The sequence below is a fragment of the Callorhinus ursinus genome, unplaced genomic scaffold (genome assembly GCF_003265705.2).
Source record: "Callorhinus ursinus isolate GAN/ISIS: 27379988/994484 unplaced genomic scaffold, GSC_fseal_2.0 scaffold28, whole genome shotgun sequence".
In the NCBI taxonomy this organism is placed as follows: Eukaryota; Metazoa; Chordata; class Mammalia; order Carnivora; family Otariidae; genus Callorhinus; species Callorhinus ursinus.
Window position 1 is genome coordinate 21,101,444 of NW_027397090.1, and position 17,759 is coordinate 21,119,202.

Below are 17,759 nucleotides of genomic sequence, written 5' to 3' on the forward strand. Positions count from 1 at the left end.
ATTTTGTCTAGCTTCCTCGGGTGGACCTCTGTAGTCGGGTTGGCCCCCCATCACACAGTCCGGCATTACTCGAAGTGAGAGTCTGGCCCTTCCATCTTGTGTCTGATTTTATGGGTAGTTGTGTGCATCTAATGAGTGAAAAATGTTTGGTATAATTTGCATTTCCTTGATAATTAGTAAGGTTTGGCATCTTTTCATATATTTATTGGCTATTTTCTTTTGTCTGTTTATCGGGTTTCACACCTCTGTTGGGAAGTACCCTCCTCCAGACAGATCTCGCACTTGACGCCTTGGTGCTGGCTGACCGTGATTGCTGCCACTCTCCGTCTCCCACATTGGTTTTAGCCGGTGTTACATAGATACTTTTCATCCTTGGGAATTCAGATCTGTCAGTCTTTTCTGACTTGTCTTGTAATGAGGACACAAATATTTTATACTTTTTTATGTTTATCTCCTTAATTTGTTTGAACCGAATTTTTTGTGTGTTTTGTGAAATACCTGATTTCTTAGCCAAACACACCAAGTGTAGAAGAGGTTTTGCGAGCCTCAAAAGAGCCACCAGCTGGCCTGAGGCACCTTGCGCAGTTGTGCGCGGGGAAGGTGGGAACTGGACGTTTTCTTGGGGTGGCACTCAGAGGAAGCGGCCACAGGGAAGGTGAGACTGATCTGTCAGCGTATGATGATGGGGGCAGCGACAACCTGTAAGGCCCACTGCCTTTTTTGTGATTAGTTTATTTTTGTAAACGTGAGAGCTATTCAATCTAAAAAATTCAAATAATAACGTGAACCGTCAAAGAAGGGGGAAGATGCCCCAGACCCTACACCAAGGTGACGCTTTCCAGAACCTCTCTGTGTCTGCCGTGCAGGTGGGCACCCACGGCCTCATGAGTCGGGTCCCCCAGAGCACGCCGTGTGTGGTTTGCGTCGGCGGCCCTGGCGGATGTGTCTGTGGGCTGGTGCGCGCACGTGCTCAAGCCTGGTGTTGAGAGCCACAGTGCCTGGGTTTGAACCCAGGCTTGCCGTCACCGGGTAGTGCTGAGCAGGCCGGCTCTGGGTCACTCTGGGGATGAAGCGAGCCCACACGGAGCCTGGCAGCCCTCCATCCACGCAGCGTCCTTCGTGGTGGCGGTGTGATCCGAGCAGGCCTCGCTGGGTGTGTGTGGAGCAGAGCTGGCCCAGCACCGTCAGGGTGCCCAGCACCCTGGTAGCCCAGGTAGCGAAAGTCCAAGCTGGCAGACTGGCTGCTTTGTGGCAGACGAGCCTGCATCCTAACGTTTGGAGTCGGGGTCTGCATGCTACCTGCGGTGAGAGGTCAGGGCCGGGCTGGCCCGGGGCTTTCTCACTCACCCCTGGGTCTGTAGCCGGTTCCTGGACTGTGTCGGGTGCGTGTGGTGGGGGTGCGGCCCTGGAGCTGACCTCTCCGTCCCCCGCAGGTTCAGCAGTACCGGGTGGCCATGACTGCGAAGGACTGCTCCATCATGATCGCGCTCTCCCCCTGCCTGCAGGACTCGAGGTGAGCTGCCTGCTGCACGCCCATGCCCGTGTCCCTGCAGGGCCACGTCTGCTGACAGGCTGATGCCCGTGGCCCGCATGACACCTAGTAACCCGCCACGGCTTGCTGACTCCCACTGCTCTCTAGAAGTGTGTGATTCAGTTGGAAAGACATTTACAGAGAATAACTTAAAAAGACTGTCCTGTTAAAGATTACTATGATTTTCTAAGAAAATACTCCAAAGACTTAGAAGCAGCTTGGATCCTGGTACAAATTCCTTTCTCTCAAGGCCCCACGTGCCCACCGAGGCTTGGAGGCCTGAGAAGCTGCAGATCCCCCACCAAGGTCCCGACCCTCGTGCGCCAGTGGGACAGCATGTCCGCTGTTGCGCTTCCTGTCCTGTTGGCAGCCGCTCTCCCTGGACATTATTACCCTTGTCCGGTCCCCTCCCCTGCCTTTTTTTAGGAATTCAGGATGAACCTGATAATCTTCTCTTGCTAATTAGATGGCATCTTCAGCATTGATCCTCAGGGTGCCAAACCCCACACACAGTGTTTGTGGAATGTTCCACATTCTTCTGACATGTGTTCCCGGGTCAAGATGACCTTATCGTTGGCTGCCAGCCACCCGTTTTTCAGATGCTTTTGAACTAAACATTCCCAGGACTGCTGCTCCCTGGCAGGCACGGAGCGGATAGGAAACACGGAGGGATGTTCGTAGGGTGCAACTGAAATACAAAAAGACTCTTCTGTTTAGTTGAGGACCCCTGTGATCCCATGAGGAAGTGCCTGCAGTGCGTGTTCACTGGATTGAGCTGGCCTTGTCCCATGGCAGAAGCATGCGGATGTCACCCACTGCCCTTCCTGAAACAGGCACGCACTCAGGAATGTGCAGGGCTGGCCGGCTGCTTGGCAGGCGCAGACGGGGCGGGGCGGGGGTGCATGGCCCGGGAGCCCCGTGGCGCGGTGCAGAAGCGTTTCAGCTTCGGAGCTGCGCCCTGGGCTCATGGGAGCTTGTGGTGGGCACACAGGCAGCCCGTGTGCCGAGCGATGCCCCTCTGTGTGCACGTCACCTTGTCAGGTGCCGGCTCGGTGGGGGAAGCCTGCTGGGGGCCAGAGAGGTGCTGTCCCGGCCCTGCTGCCTGGAGCTCAGGCCTCAGAAGCGGGACCTTCACTACTGTTCGGGAGGGAGTAGCTATGACCTAGCAGCTGAGCCAGGGCTCCGTTTTCCCTAGAGAGAGGGAGGGTATTTTGGGGCAGGAGTGAAGTGAGAGTCTCGGCCTTGATTAGCTTCATCACAACGGGAGCATGTTGATTGGTCTTCCCTTCCCAGGCAGGAGCTTTTAAAATTCGTGTTGTTTTGGGATGCTTTCTAAATCTAGAAGAGTAGTAAGCGTGGGGAAACTGGGACTCGTGAGTATTTTTCTTGGGCTAAACTAAATATCATATATTTAACCAGTTGTTGGATGTGAAATATTACCAAGCACTCTGAGAGCTGAGTGGGATGGATACACAGCAATTTTAATAGAAAATTCAGAATTAGCCTCAGAGTGGTTGGTTTTAGTACAGATAATTGTTCATTTTCTGTTATAAGCACATAACTGTTCTGATGTTTAGAAAACCCACAGAATGAAGCCTTAAGAACAAAACATCAAAACCTGCAGATTAGATTTGAGACTAGAGCATGAAATCAGCTCTCTCTCCAAACGTGAAGAGCCTCAGGGAACACAGGCTTCTCAGCAGATGGGGGAAAAGGCGGGTGAAGGGAAGTCTGCTTCATCGGGTTGAGGAAAGGCCAGGTCGACTTTCTCCTTTCTCTCAGGGTTAGTGATTCCTGATTCCTGGTCAAGTGCCCCCAGGGACTAGGGGACACCTGCCAGCCCTCCCGTCCGTGTGGTGGCGGCTGTCACGGCGGGCCTAGGCGGGGTGCACGCCCTGCGCAGGGTGAGGATTTGGGTATTTGGGGTTCATGTGTCCTGAAGCTGCTCTTTCACTTCCAGCTCCGATCAAAGGCCTGTCGTCCCTTCGTCGAGATCCAGGTTTGCTTTCTCCGTGTCTGTGCTGGACCTCGACCTCAAGCCGTATGAGAGCATTCCTCACCAGTACAAACTGGACGGCAAGATAGTCAACTTCTATTCAAAGACTGTACACGCCAAAGACGCAGCTGTGATGTCGACCAGGTTCAAGGAGAGTGAGGACTGCACGTTAGTTCTCCATAAGGTCTAGGCGCTTCCTGCGGGGTCTTTGAAACTTGAACACAGAATGTGAAGGTTGAATGAGAGAGCTCTTTTCTGTTGTGTTGGGTGACCTTTGGCTGTGAATGTTTTTGCTTTTTAACCCGTGTTCAGGTGGGGCTGCATCTGGGTGACCCCGAATGGAAGGCCACCAGAAACACCGTCGAGGACGAGGAGCGCTGGGCGTGAGTGCTGCTGTGTGTGGTGTCCCCACACCTTCCGCTCTGGGCCGCGCCTCCTCCCCACCCAGGGCTCATGTCTAATCTCTGACGTAAAAGCCTTAAGACCCAAGGTTTGGATCTCCTACCACCAGACTCTAACATAGAAAACTTGAATTGTCGCGTACATCTTACAGTTTGGACTTGAAGGAAAACATGGATACTACTGGAACTTTCCCAGCTGAGTTATGTGGTCACTTTTTCCGTGCGAGCCACCAGGCAGCACAGGTTTAGTGGGCTCTCTGCTGCAGAGAGCGATGGGTGGCTGGTGCGGATGTGGGTCCTGAGCTGCGTGGACTCGGGGTCTCTGTGGAGGTGCCACGGCCACCGCTCTGCACAGGGTCATCAGGGAGCACGGGACTCAGGTCAGGGGTGGACACCACTCACTCGAGTGCTGACTTTCTTTTTAGCTGAATGATTTTATCTTTGACTTTAGGGGAGACGAGGCGTTCCTTGCCACGTGCAGTTGCTGCTGCGGAGCTGGTGTCAGGGCGGCCGTGCGCCAGACATTCTGGGTGTGTGTTTGGGGAAGGCGCCAGCGTGGCGTGCTCCCACAGGATGAGCGACTTCTGGCTGGCACCAAGAGGGTTCTCGTTGGGGTCACCGTAGGTGTGCCCAGCTGCTAAGAAAACTGTGGGGAATCTTGGCTTCAGTTTTTTATTCTATGGTAGGTTGTACAGATTATTTATATCATTGTTTTGAGGGACTAATGAAGGTTTATTGTAACATAAGATTATAATAGCAAAACCACGAAATTGTATGAAAATGCTACGTGAAAAATAAGAATATTTTGCTGATTGATTGTAAATTTTTGTGGGGAATTTTGTGATAACTTGAGAATTATACTTGTTTGAATCAAGCCAGCTCTCCTAGAATTTATTCAGCTTTGTCCTAACATTTGCTTTTTGCACACTCGGAGGTTCAGAAAGATACTCCAATGACACGTGTCTCATCTGCGTGCATTGGGGGGCTGTGGAGACGCCCCTCGCAGGGACACGTGTGGAAGCATCTGTGTTGTTTTGGCCTGAGGTCGTTCCTTGTTGCTGGCCTACGTGAGGATGGGTGTGCACAGGACCCCGGCCCTGCCAGGAGGTGGGTCAGGCCACCTCCCAGGCCCGTCCTGGCTGAAGCACCAGCATCCACGGGAGGGGGGGCGGGGGGGCATGCGGACCGACGCGGTCCTGCCCCGTGTGGCCTCCGCCTCACCCTCCAGTGTGGCCCCTTCCCAGACTGTGGTTTCAAGCAATGTTTCTACCGATTCTAACCTTTTAAATGGGGCAGCTGAGGCCAGTGCTGCCCAAGGGGTGGGGGTGGGGGTCAAGTCTATATTACTGCATTTTTTAAGCTGACTGCTCCACTTCCATGTGAAGGCCAAGAAGAGTGAGTTCTGCTCTACAGGGCAGGGTGGCAAGGTGGGCGGTGCGTCACCCCGGTCAGGAATGTTAAGGAGTGGGGCCCTCGGGTGGCAAGGGGAGGGCCAATCTCTAGGACACAGGACGCCTCCACCCTCAGACTTGGTGAGAGGTAGGACCAGCCGCTCCCCCCAATCCAAGGATGGACACTCACTCCTATTATTAAAAGAAAAATAATAACCTTAACTTCTGAGAAAGTTTTTTTTTTTTTTTTAAGTAATCCATGCCCCCAGTGTTGGGCTCAAACTCATGACCCTGAGATCAAGAGTTGCACACTCCCCCAACCAAGCCCGCCAGGCCCTCCTAAGCACTGTATGTGCTGCTCGTCGGACATTTTGTATTCCAATAGCTGTTTATTTTTCCATGTCCCGACAGTTTATATAGGATGTGCTGAAACTGCACAGACGTGTCCTAAAGGTGTTGTTTCTCTGTGGAACACAGAAACTGTTTATGTGGAAGAAGATCACACACCTGCGTGTTTGCCTGGAACTAGTCGTAGTCCGCTGTGCAGAGCGACTTTATCAGGCTCTCGAGGGCGGCTTCAATGCCCAGTGTGCCCAGCAGGGCTCGGAAGCTGAGAGGCGCGGTCTCCAGGACTCGGTTCCGGTCCAGCTTCAGGGCTGCAGGGAGAGCAAGCCGGCTGAGACTCTACACCGAGACCTTCCCTCCTTCCCAAACTGTCGTGACCGTGGGCATGGGCCCACAGGCCAGAGGTGGGGACAGAACAGTCCCTCCGCGCCTCTGCTTTCTGATTCCTGATAAACTGATAAAAACGATACAGTGAGATTCTCAACTTTTGATTCTTGCTACGAAAACCAGATGACAGAAGCAGGCGTCTGTTGGGCACAGTAAGAAGTCCTCACACCCCCACCCTGGGGGCCCCTACCTTGCTGTGGCGCTTTGGGTAGAAGGTCCAGCTTCGGCAAAACCTTCCCTTCTTCATCTATCTGCACCCTCCAGACAATGACCAGCTCGAACCTGAAAGAGGTAAGATGCGTTCCTAAGTGCTGTTTCAAATCGGGTGGGAAGTGTGAACTGTGTGGCACCTGTCACCCTCCCTGAGGAGGTGCTCCTGAAGACGTCTGGCCATGGACACAGGCCACGTCTGCTCAGGGAAGCACGTGGGACATGAACGAAGAGGGAAATGGACCCCAAGACCCAGCAAGATGCTGTTCTGTACCCACAGTGTGGTGGTGTGGCCGTGCGGGTGACGTACAGGATGCAGAAAACCTGCCAGTGCGGAACCTGAACTGTGATAAAGTAGTCTGAAAAGCTTTGGCAGTGATGGGAGGCTGAATCCACACCATGACCCAGGAATTTCACTTCCAGCCACAGAAGCCTGGGTCCTCGAGTGTCCGGGGACATGGACAGGAGCGTGAGAAATAGTGGAAAACGATGGATGACCCAAGTGCCCAAGACCCGAAGAAAGCAGAAATACAGCTGATGGAGTAGAACCACCGAGAATGAATGAACTACATACAGCTACGCACATAACCAGAAGCTCACTTCGGATATAATGTTGAGTAACAAAGGCAAGTCTGAGAGGCCTACAGAATTACAGCACCATTTTAAGATTTGAAAACAAAGCACTTTAGGCATTCTGATGCAGACCGTGCACACACACAGCCCAGTGAGTCCTCCCTTCACCCAGTGCTTGCTGCTTCCCGGCCTCCCCTTGGCTCCCTCCAGCCCTGCAGTGAGCCCAGCAGCCCTGGCCGTTTCCCCATGTCCCACAACCTGCTCTCCTCCCCACAGCTGCAGAGCCAACACGGCTCACAGACACTTCAAGGTGTCCGGAACGTAGCTGCCTTTCGTTGTCTACCATTTGTAATACTCGTTTTGAACAGCAAGCCGCCGTCTGCGTGTTGGGGAGGCCGGGCCTGCAGGGCATCCGCACTCACCCTGGCTGGCAGGTGCTCCGGACCGCCATGCAGCTGGAAGCGGCCCCCTCCGGGAGGTGCACGGCTGCTGGGTACTTCTCCTGTGGGCGAGGAAGCGGGTACAGGAAAATCAGGTGAAGGAACAGAAGCCAGGAGCCCTCATGAAGGGCCTCAGGTGGCGGGTGCCCCAGTAGTTCGGCCTCACGGCGCCCTGGCTGAGACAGGGAAACGGAAGGCTCCACAAAAACCTGCTCCGGGCTCCTTGTCTTGCTGCTTCTGGTGTTAGGACCTGCGCCCCCAGTTTATACAGGCCTCAACGCAGCTGCTGTCTGCCCTGCTTGTACGGGACCAGGACTCAGCGGTTTCTCTAGAAGAGACCGCCATCAAAGGCAGGACCAGGTGAGGACTGGAAGCCATCGCACGGGTATTCCAGACCTCCAGTGCCAGACACCTCGACGCCAAGGCATCCTGGCCCTGAGGAGTAACACCTGGGCCCTCGTCTTTGTTCTCACGCTTCCTGGATGCCTGAGGGGACATGTACACCAGACCACCGTCCTCAGTAAAAACCGCCAGGCCCCAAACAAAGATGAGACTCCCTCCCTTCCTTTCCACGTCTCCCAGCTGTAAGTTCAGTAAACTCCGCTCTCACCTCCTGCTGGCTGGCTCACGTTTGATTTCCATCTTGCACACAGCCAGGGCCCCTCTTGGCTGGTCCTGCGGGAGCACCTCTGGGGTCTCAGACCCGGCCAGCCCACTCCTGCCTCCTGTGTTCACTGGTGCTGCCTGTTCTAGACCTTTCCACTGCCCCACGGCCCTCATGTGCCCAACCCTCTACCCCTCAGTGTTAGCAGGTTAGAGAAGAGCTTCATCCTGATTTCACCTGTTTGTCCCCCAGGGCTCTCCAGCCTTTGGCCACACTGCCTCCCTAGACCCCTCTGCTCTGGGGTGGCCCCTCCGTCTGTCCTGTTCTCGAGAGCTGGGTGGCCTGAGAAGGCCAGTCACACATGCTCTGCAGTGTTCCTTGCAACTCACCAAGGTGATGCTCGCCCTGACGACCGGTGCTGCCTGCCGGGATGCTTACTGCTGTTCTCTGGAGTTTTAGCATTTGGCCTTAAAAGCCCTTCGAACTGCGGCCCCTGGGCAGGCCCCTGCCATGGTGTCCATCCTCACACTGGCCGCCCAATGGCTCCTGCCCATCTGCATGTCAGGAGCAGGGCCACTGGGGGCCCCCCATGACCTTCCTGTCAGTCTCCCCCAAAAGTGTGCCTGGCCACCCTGGCTAACAGGGTCTTGGGGAGCATGCTCCGCCAAGCCAGCTTCATGTGGAGATCACATGCCATTTTAGAGTCAAAGGTATTCTCTCTCAAAGAGGGAGATGAAGTGGGATTTCAAAGATTTCTAGGCTTGCAACTCTAAGGTAGGGTTGGCTTTCCCCTCCGCTTAATATTGTAGAAAAATCTGTCTTCCTGTTCCTCGCAGCAGAACTGATACCTGAACACACACCTGACTCTGAAGTCTGCTCTCCGGGGAGCGGACTGTAGGGCTGGGGGGATGGCAGTGAGCCTGTGGGCTCTGGGGCCAGTGTCTGAGACACATCTCTCCCTCCTCCCACCGTGCTTGGTGTAGAAACAGACACCCGGGCTGATGCTGAGCTCAGATGCGAGTCCTGCCGTGTCCCACGTGGAACCTCCCAGGACAGAGGGGCAGGGCTAGCGCTGTGGGGGGCAGAACCCAGGGCTTCAGAGAACAGGACCTTCCTGAGGACATGAGTACTCGGTGGACAGAACCCAATCAGCCCCAAGAAGGAGGTCTTGTAGGGACAAAGACGTGTCACAGCTTCTAAAGGGCCAGTGCGAAGATCAGCCTCTGCTGCCAGTGCTCCCAGACCCACATGTGAGAGATGCCGACAGAGCAAGATCGCGTCCAAACACCAAGCTGTTCTGACCAAGTGCTGGGCTCGGCCTGGTTTAGGCTTACAGACAGTTTCTAATTTCAGCCAAACAGTGTGTATGAGAAAATGTATACCTAAGTGTTTTAAATGGAAAGTGCCGGTTGATTTTTAAACCTCAAGCTCTTCTAAATTAATAACAGCTGTAGCTGAGCCGCACAGAGGGACACGTGAGCACGGCAGGGCAGCTCCCAGGCTGTGGGGCGGCCACCTGAGGCCGGGGCCGGCTCCAGTGTGGGGCCCGGGGGTGCAGACTCGCTGCAGGCTCAGCCTCCAGGCGGACCTCACAGCCTGGCCAGGCCTCCTCACAAGCAAAAGGAGGGTTTAGATAAGCGTTCACTAAAAGATATACTTCCTCTAGTTTAAAAACAAACACGGCGCCTGGGTGGCTCAGTTGGTGAAGCGTCTGCCTTCGGCTCAGGTCATGATCCCGGGATCGAGTTCCGCATCGGGCTCCCTGCTCTGCAGGGAGTCTGCTTCTCCCTCTGACCTTCCTTCCTCTCATGCTCTCTCTCTCTCATTCTCTTTCTAATAAAATCTTAAAAAAACAAAAAAACAAGTAGAAATGCTGACATTAGGAAGAGGTCTGGAGAGCTCTTTGAGGGTGTGGTAAGTCACCTTTTACACAAGGTAGTGACACAGCCCGTGTATTGGCTTCTCTCACGCTCGGCGCATAGCACACAGCAGGGGCGAGAGCACAGAGCAGAGCCCACAGACCAGCGGTGGTGACCAGACACGCAGTGTGCGGGTGAGGCCGCGGTGTGCAGGGGATGCTGCGGGAGAACAGAGACGTTGTGACATGGGACGCAGCTCTGAATGCAGACGAGCACATTTCAACAGTAGTTAGAAGTTTTATGTATGACTCCATCTGATGGGGGGTATCATTGGGAAGCCCGGGAATGAGCTTTGGGATGTGGGTGCTCTGCACATGCGGGGCGTTAGCCTTCCACAGGAAGCCTGTCCTAAGTGGTGATTCAACACGGGTGTTTACTCAGCTGCTTGCCACACGCCTTGGGGCCTGCATTCAAGAACTTCCCTGGTGTCCGTGCGGGAAGTGGTGGTAACCGGGGGGACGCTGGTTTGGGGTCAGACCCTTTCACTCCGGAGATTCGCTTTGCTGTTGAAGTGGCTGCTGGTCCAAAGGAAACAGAATTTGTAAGAGCACTGGAGAAAAACCAGCCTTGCATTTTCGCGCCCGTGATACCAGGCCTGTGCCGAAGGGAAAGGGACCAGGCACCCTGCCTGCCTCCCACTCACACGAATGGGAAACCTTGCATCCCGAGCTTAAATGCACCCCTGAGTGTCCACAGTTAATTCATCTTGACTTTATGTCTGGCTGGTTCAATGATTTTTTTTTTTTAAATTGAGATATAACTCACATAACACTCCTTTAAAGTGTATATAATTCAGGGGTTTTAGTGTATTCACAAGGTCGTACAACATCTCTGCGGTCCAACTGTGGACGCCCTGTTCTTTAGCTACTGCCCCTTCACCCCTCTGTGCCCCCCAGGCAGCAGGCAGCGAGCATGGACCGACGGTCCACAGATGTCCCTGTTCTGGGCATTTCAGACAAACGTAATCATTCGAGATGTATCTTGTGTGACTGGCCTCTGTGACTTGCACGTTCAGGCTGTGAGCACGCGGTAGCCGGCGTCCATGCTCACTCCTTTGTGCAGCTGAGTAACACCCCACTGTTCATCCATTCATCAGCTGATGGGCACGTGGGGGTTCTTTGCTCTTTGGCTACTGGAAACAATGCTGCTGTGAACACGGGTGGGCACACGTGTTCTCCTTCCTCATGGTTATGCGCCTGGGAGCAGCACTGCTGAGTCCTATGGGAAGTCCACGTAACCATGGAGGAACTGCCCAACTGCTGCCCATGGCGGCCGCCCGCTTTCATAATTCCATCAGCATTGTCTGAGGGTCCTGATTTCTCTTTCTCCTTGTTGATGTTTGTCATCACCCCCTTTTAGAAACTGTTCTTGTCCTCCTGGTGGGTGTGAGGTGGGAGGTCACTGTGGATTTGCATTTCCCTGATGGCCACGGACGCTGAGCCTCCTCACATGTGTTCATTCATCTGCACACCTCCGCTGGAGAAATGTGTGTTCAGATCCTTTGCCTCATTTTTAAACTGGGCTATTTTCCTTTTTATTATTGAATTATAATAGTTCTTTATATAGTCTGGATACAAATCACTTGTCAGATAAATGGATTTCTCCCATTCTGTGGATTGTCTTTTTACTTCCTCACTGGCATCACCTGAATACAGTTTTTAATTTTGATGAAGTCCAGTTTATCTATTTTTGTTCTTTTTCTTGCTTGTGCTTTTGGTGTCATAGCTAAGAAACCAATGCTGAACCCAAGGTCACAGAGATTTACACCTATGTTTTTTTTAAGAGATTTATATTCTTAGCTTTTTTTTTTTAAAGATCTTATTTATTTATTTGAGAGAGAGAGAGAGAGAAACAGCATGAGAGGGGAGAGGGTCAGAGGGAGAAGCAGGCTCTCCGCTGAGCAGGGAGCCCAATGTGGGGCTCGATCCCAGGACCCTGGGATCATGACCTGAGCCGAAGGCAGTTGCTTAACCAACTGAGCCACCCAGGTGCCCCTATATTTTTAGCTTTTAAAATTAGGTCTTTGATCCATGTTGAGTTAACTTGTGTAGATGATGTGAGGTAGGAGTCCACCCTCATTCTTTTGTCTAGGAATATTCAGCTGTCTTCATATCAAGTCGTTGAAAAGACTGTTCTTCCCCATTTAATTGGATCTGGTCATATTTTAATAACATCTTGTATCTGAAGAGAGTCTGGTCCAGAGTATGTGGGAGGTTTCGGGGGACAAAACACATCCCAGACTTTCCAGCAGATGTGCCGGGACAAGAATGTACAGATGTAGAAAAGTGAGCCTCCATGCGTACCACATACATAGAAATGGATCACAGATCTAAATCCAAGAGCTTAAAATTGTAAAACTTAGGAAAAATAAAAAAATCTTTGTAGTCCTGGATTAGCCAAAGATTTCTCAGGTACAAAACAAAAACTAGGATCCACAAAAGAAAAATAAATTGGGTAACTTCATCAGAATTAGAAATGACCACTCTTAAAAAGGCCAGCCTCAGACTACATGTAAGGAACACTTAGAACTCACTGGTAAGAAGACAACCTAATTTATATAACAGTCAAAGGATTTAAAGATACCTAACCAAAGAAGAGATGTGGAAGGAAAAAGGTAATATCACTCGTCGTTACGGAAATGCAAATTAAAACCACAGTGAGATACCACCTTGCACCTACCAGAAGGGCTAATGTAAGCACGACTAACAATACCGACTTTTGGTGGAGAAGCGGAATCTGTTGCTGGTGGAAACTGGGTAAGTCTGGTGGCTTCTTAAGGAGTTAGATATGCAGGCAATCCCACTCTCATGTATTTACCTGAGAGAAACCAAACCATGTCCAGAGAATGCATGCAACTGCTCATGAATCAGAGCCCCAAACGAAACAGTGAGTGATCCTTTCTGCCCGTACACCAGGCCCGTCTCCCCCACAGCAGGTGTGCAAACAACTTGGGCCATCTGTACCACAGAGGGATGTTCGGCAGCAGCGTCGTCCACACCAGAGCATATGGACAAACCTCAGAAGGTGACACAAAGGGCCACACTTATGAGAGTCTAGAGAAGGAGACAACAGAAGTCACGGGGTGAGGGGCAGGAACAGGGCAGACCGCAAGGGCGTCTGTCCAAACTCAGCAAATTACAGCTAACACAGGTGCGTATTATTGTACGAAAACGAGACCTTGTTTCTACAAGGAACGTCCCTCCACTCTCGGGGCCTGGGCAGCTCTGCTCCCCTCAGGAGAAGGGCGTCCTCTGTAAAGCCCTACTTGGCGCCACGCACTGTCCTGGACATGGGGATCCAGTGACGAGCCCCATGTAGAGATGCATGTCGTGGTGAATGACTGGGTGGCGGTCCGGGGCCTCCTAAAGCAGGTGCCACTTGGGTTCACACCTGAATGATGGCAAGATGGGGGCCCCCCAGAGCCAGCCTGTGCGGGACTGAGCTGGCTCACTGAGGGAATGTGGAGGAAGGTAGAGATGTAGCTGGGAGGTGGGCAGGGCCAGGACACAGGCTCAACTCCAGAGCCCAGTGCGTGGTCTAGCTGCCGTCCTGACACGGTTGTGCTGGCGGCTAAGGTGTGGAGAGCAGGCATGGCTGGGGCGGTGGGCCTTGTGCTGGACTCTGGTGAAGAAGAGCCCAGGGCACGGAAGTGAGACAAAGGCACAAGCAGGTCTACAAGGAGCCGTGGCTCCAGGAGAAGCAGGGAATGGCTGCCAGTGGGCGGTGAGGGCGTGTGGTGAGCCAGCCAGTCCTCCAGTCTGCTCGGGGACATGCCTGGGCGGACGGCGGCGGATGCAGCTGAGAAGGTTAACTGGAACATTGAGACTCACAAATCTAACCCCCCACAAGCCCACACGCATGGGAACACCTGACCCATCAGCGTCCTCCAGCTGTGCTCCTGGGAGCTCACCCGACCCCAGACAACAGGACCCGCCGCCGTAGCAGGAAACGCCCGTGTGGTCTCCACGGCCTCTTCCATCTGCAAAACTCTCCTTCGGGGTCAGAGCTCCCTGCGTGCGAGGCCCCGGACTCCTGCAGTCCACGGACTGGGCCCTTTAGTAGGCTCACGTTTTGGTCATCTGACACAGCACACAAGCTCCAAGGAGCTAGGCCGCGACAGCTGCTAATGATTTTCTGGGTCCTGGGAGGGGCTTGTGCAGCTCAGAGGGCCGGTGGCTGGTCAGAGCCATGGGGGCATCTGTGCTACAGCTCACACCCAAGAACTCAAGACAAATGTTCTCATTATTCCCAGCAACAGAAGACTTAGACGTGCACGCGGAAGAACGACAACCTGCTCTCACGTGGAAAGAGACGGATAGCTATTTCGTGGCCTCTCTGTGATCACAGATGTCCCATCATAACCATGCTGCTGTTACGGGCTGAACAAGGGCTTGGTTCCGGGGACTCTGGGACCGTCTATCACCTCTGCAGGCTCATCCACAACCTGACACCCACCATCGATCCTCTGTCTCCACAGCAAGCGGCAGACACGATGCTCCCGACACTGGGTATTTCCCCATGTGGGGCTGTTCTCCCGCTTTACCAAACAGGACCATTCCAACTAGCAAATGCCCCTCTCCGTGTTCTGGTCCCTCCTGTGCCCCCAGTCTGCCCCCCTTCATCTGGGCAGTTTAGAGGGTGCGGGCCTCTTGGGCTATGGATGGGCCTCAGCCTGGTCTGACATGTCCTCACGATGCCACGTTGGGAGCAGTGTGAACACAGTGCGGGGCTAGTGGCCAGAAGTCACCCTTTTCCCCCTGTAACTGCTGTCTTCCCGGGAACAGCGGGAGACCAGGCCACTGTCTGCTGCTTATGGGATGTCCACTCACCAGCCTGAGCCCTGGGGCTGCCTATGGGCTGAGTCAGCCACATGGAGACCGCCAAAGGGTGACTGTCTCCATATCCTTCCACATCCATTAGTGGCTTCCCACCAGAGCAACGAGCTTTCCCTCCTCCCTTATTTCTGCACCAGTACTGACTCTCAGCAGGAATCCACATTTCTCCAAGCCCCGCCAACAAGGCCCTTCCCGGGGAAAGAGCCCAGGAGGAGAGGCTGGAGGGATGCGCACGTGGCATGGCCCCTCCAAATGCCCCTGCGCACACATACCAGACATAAATAAGCGTGAGATCACCTCGGCCCTCCCCTCGGGGGCCTCCCCTCTGCCCTCTTCACCCTCAGTGGATTCCCTGCATCAGCCCATCTACAGTCTCCCCACTCCCGACGGCACAAAGGCGCCTCTTCCTGGAAGGGAAGGCACAGCCAGGAAAGCATACTATCTTTCCATAATCTAATAATGATGCCGAGTGTTTTCTGGGCCATGTGCTGGCCAGGGGCTCTGTCCTCTTGGTCAGAGGAGGGTCTCAGACTGTGACGGCTCATTCAGAAGAGAGAGGACTATTGTACAGCAGTTCTGGAGAAGAAATCCATCATAGCACCCCCGTCTGGAATAACAATAACAGAACCAGGCCCCTGCAGCACTGGGGGCCCCACACAGACATGGAGGGTGCTCGCTTCAACAGTGCCCACTCATGACACGCATCCAGCTGACATCTGGACAAAGTCCTGAGCTCCAAGGCTGGAGAGGAGTCCTCTGTTCACATGTTCTCATTACAGAGAGGATGGAAAGACCAGCTCTTCTAGATTCTGTATGTCATGGAAGTACACACCCACGAGGTGAGACAAAACGCTGCTGAATCACCTCTGTAAACCACGCTGCTCCAGCTTTCCTAGGTGTGGTCCTGGAAATGGAACATGGACCCAGCTCCTTGCACATCCATGCCTGGGGCTCTCGGGGTGAAAGGTGGGGGAGCAGATCCCAGACCCCATGGATGGGCTGACATAGGGTCCCTGACCTCCTTTAAGATGCAGGCTTCTGGGGGCCCCACACAAAGGAACCACCGGAGAAAATAACTGGGAAATGCTGAGCCGCTCTGTTGGTATATTGCTGGTCTGGAGGGTGGTAAAAAACGTGTCCTAAATGTTGCTTAGTAAAACCAGCAAACTTATATTCTAAGCCCACAGAGGCTCATAAACCAGAGAAAGCCAGAATGTCACGGCGGCACGCAAGCCTCAGGGCCAGGCGTGCCTCCAGGTGTCTGGTCTCCAGCCCCTGGGCCCCCAGGGGCTGTCCAGATGCTTCCACTCCCTGCTGCCCCCCACCCGCCCTTCACCTCTCTGTCTTGTTCTATGAGCCTAGGGAAGAACCAGGGCATCTCAGGAACCCACCTTGTTAGAAATGAAGACTTGGGGGTTTCCCAACAGAAAGTGCCACACGAAGGGTGGCAGGGCTGTCAGGAAGGGGGGGCACCCGGAGCAGGGGTGGCAAACGGCAGCGGCTGCCGATTCCACACTCCTATGTCTGTGCAGCAGCTGGTTAAAATGGTTTTTACATTTGTAAATGGTCAGAAAAAAAAATCAAAACAAGAGTTTGTGCCATGTGAAAATTATATGAAGTTCAAACTTGAGTGCCCACGCGGAGGTCTCGTGGGAGCGCAGGCGTTCCTGCCCACGCGGCAGTCTGGCGGACCTGTCCCCCCGGGGGTCCCTGAGACAAGTGGAAACCTGAGGGGCGGCCAGGGCAGGGCTCGGGGGGACAGCATGTGCCAGAGAAGTCGGGAGGGAACCACACATTTTTCATGGTGTCTCTTCTTGGGAAGTGACCCCAGGAGACAGAAGGAGAGCAGACTGGCCCGCGGCTCTTCAGCCTGGGGTCCCTGGATGCGTTTGTCCCACGTGGGGCTTCAGAACAGAAGCAGGACAAGCAGTGGGACCTCTCTGCTCCGTTAGACGTGCTCCTCAGCCGTACCCATTCCACCTGGGACGTGTCCTCCCGGGCCCCAGGACCGAACGTGCTCGGTCTTCTTCCTTTTAACCTATCTTCCGCAAACACCTTCTCGGCCCTGGCAGAAGCACCTGTCATTTCTGTGCTGCCACACAGGTCACAGGACGGTTCTGAAGCCTCTGTGGGAAAATCTTCCAACTGAAATTTCTGAATCCCCATAACCATGTTTCTTGCTACTTCCTTACGGTTTCGGCTACATTTTTCGTATTTCGTTTTAATTGTATTAAGCTACAAAAACTTCTCAAAAAACCCCTCAGTTACATATTTTATAACTGCATATTTAAGTTTTATTTATCCTTGGTCTGACTTTATATACTCATAGCGATTTCTGTCCTGGGAGACACAGCGTGTTTGGGGCTGGGCCATCTCACGGGCACCCTGCCCACCCTGTCTTTTGACTTTAACCAGGAAGAACCTGTCCACTCGGTGAAGAGGTAAGAGCGACCATGCCCTTCCCCTGTAAACAGCTCACCTGCCAGACAGAAAATCCGGATGCACGTGTCCCCCTCCAGTTTCTTATCTGGGCCTCTTTTCTCCACACAACCACCCGCCCCGACTGCCCACGGGGCGCAGCTCGTGGGACAGGGTTCCAGTGCCGGCTGGGGACAAACCATCCACCTCACCCACCCCTTCTTGTCCAGGGACTCAGGGGGCCCGTCCAGACCGCACAGGCCCCCCAAACCTGCCCTCACCCCCTCTCCACAGCAAGCAGCACTTTCAGGAAACCAAGCAGTTGCTGACGCCTGAGCTGACGGCATGAAATGTGGCCACAAACACCTCGGCTAGAAAATGGCATTGAAAGAAGCAGAAGGATGGGGGACTCAGAGAGAGAACTAAAGTTTTACAAACACAATTCTCCCACGCCCCCACCCCGTTTGAGAATGGAAAACAGGGAAACCGGGCAAACAAAATCAGTCATGAACGCAGCCGAGGAACAGGCCGGCAGTCCATCTGAGGGCAACCGCATGAGGGTTATGAGACCCTGGTGTCAGTGCGGGTGTCGACGCTGGTGGGAGCAGACCGAGCAGCAGCCCTGAGTGTCCTGAGCCAAAATGCAGTTCTGTTCCCTCCCCAACTAAGAATTTCAAAGGTGAGCCAAATTGGTTTCTCTTAAAATCAT

The 17,759-nt window shown here is 53.7% G+C and overlaps 2 protein-coding genes across 4 annotated transcripts in view; one reads left to right on the forward strand and one right to left on the reverse strand.

The window, feature by feature from the left end:
• The window catches only part of IPPK (inositol-pentakisphosphate 2-kinase), a 45,921-nt gene extending 41,119 nt beyond the window's left edge, over positions 1 to 4,802 (forward strand). The window contains exons 12-13 of the mRNA XM_025891802.2: positions 1,434 to 1,513; positions 3,492 to 4,802. Coding sequence (XP_025747587.1) covers positions 1,434 to 1,513; positions 3,492 to 3,717 — 306 coding nt within the window. The 3' untranslated portion in view covers positions 3,718 to 4,802. The remainder of the gene's footprint in view (positions 1 to 1,433; positions 1,514 to 3,491) is intronic.
• Positions 4,803 to 5,096: 294 nt separating this feature from the next.
• The window catches only part of CENPP (centromere protein P), a 229,887-nt gene continuing 217,224 nt past the window's right edge, over positions 5,097 to 17,759 (reverse strand). For 2 of the 3 annotated variants that reach the window (XM_073878250.1, XM_073878251.1), the window contains exons 7-9: positions 7,257 to 7,336; positions 6,242 to 6,333; positions 5,097 to 5,975 (exon numbers count right to left, since the gene is read on the reverse strand). In XM_073878250.1, the coding sequence (XP_073734351.1) occupies positions 5,845 to 5,975; positions 6,242 to 6,333; positions 7,257 to 7,336 (303 nt within the window). In that variant the 3' untranslated portion in view covers positions 5,097 to 5,844. The remainder of the gene's footprint in view (positions 5,976 to 6,241; positions 6,334 to 7,256; positions 7,337 to 17,759) is intronic. The other variant, XM_025891820.2, reaches the window with a different exon arrangement.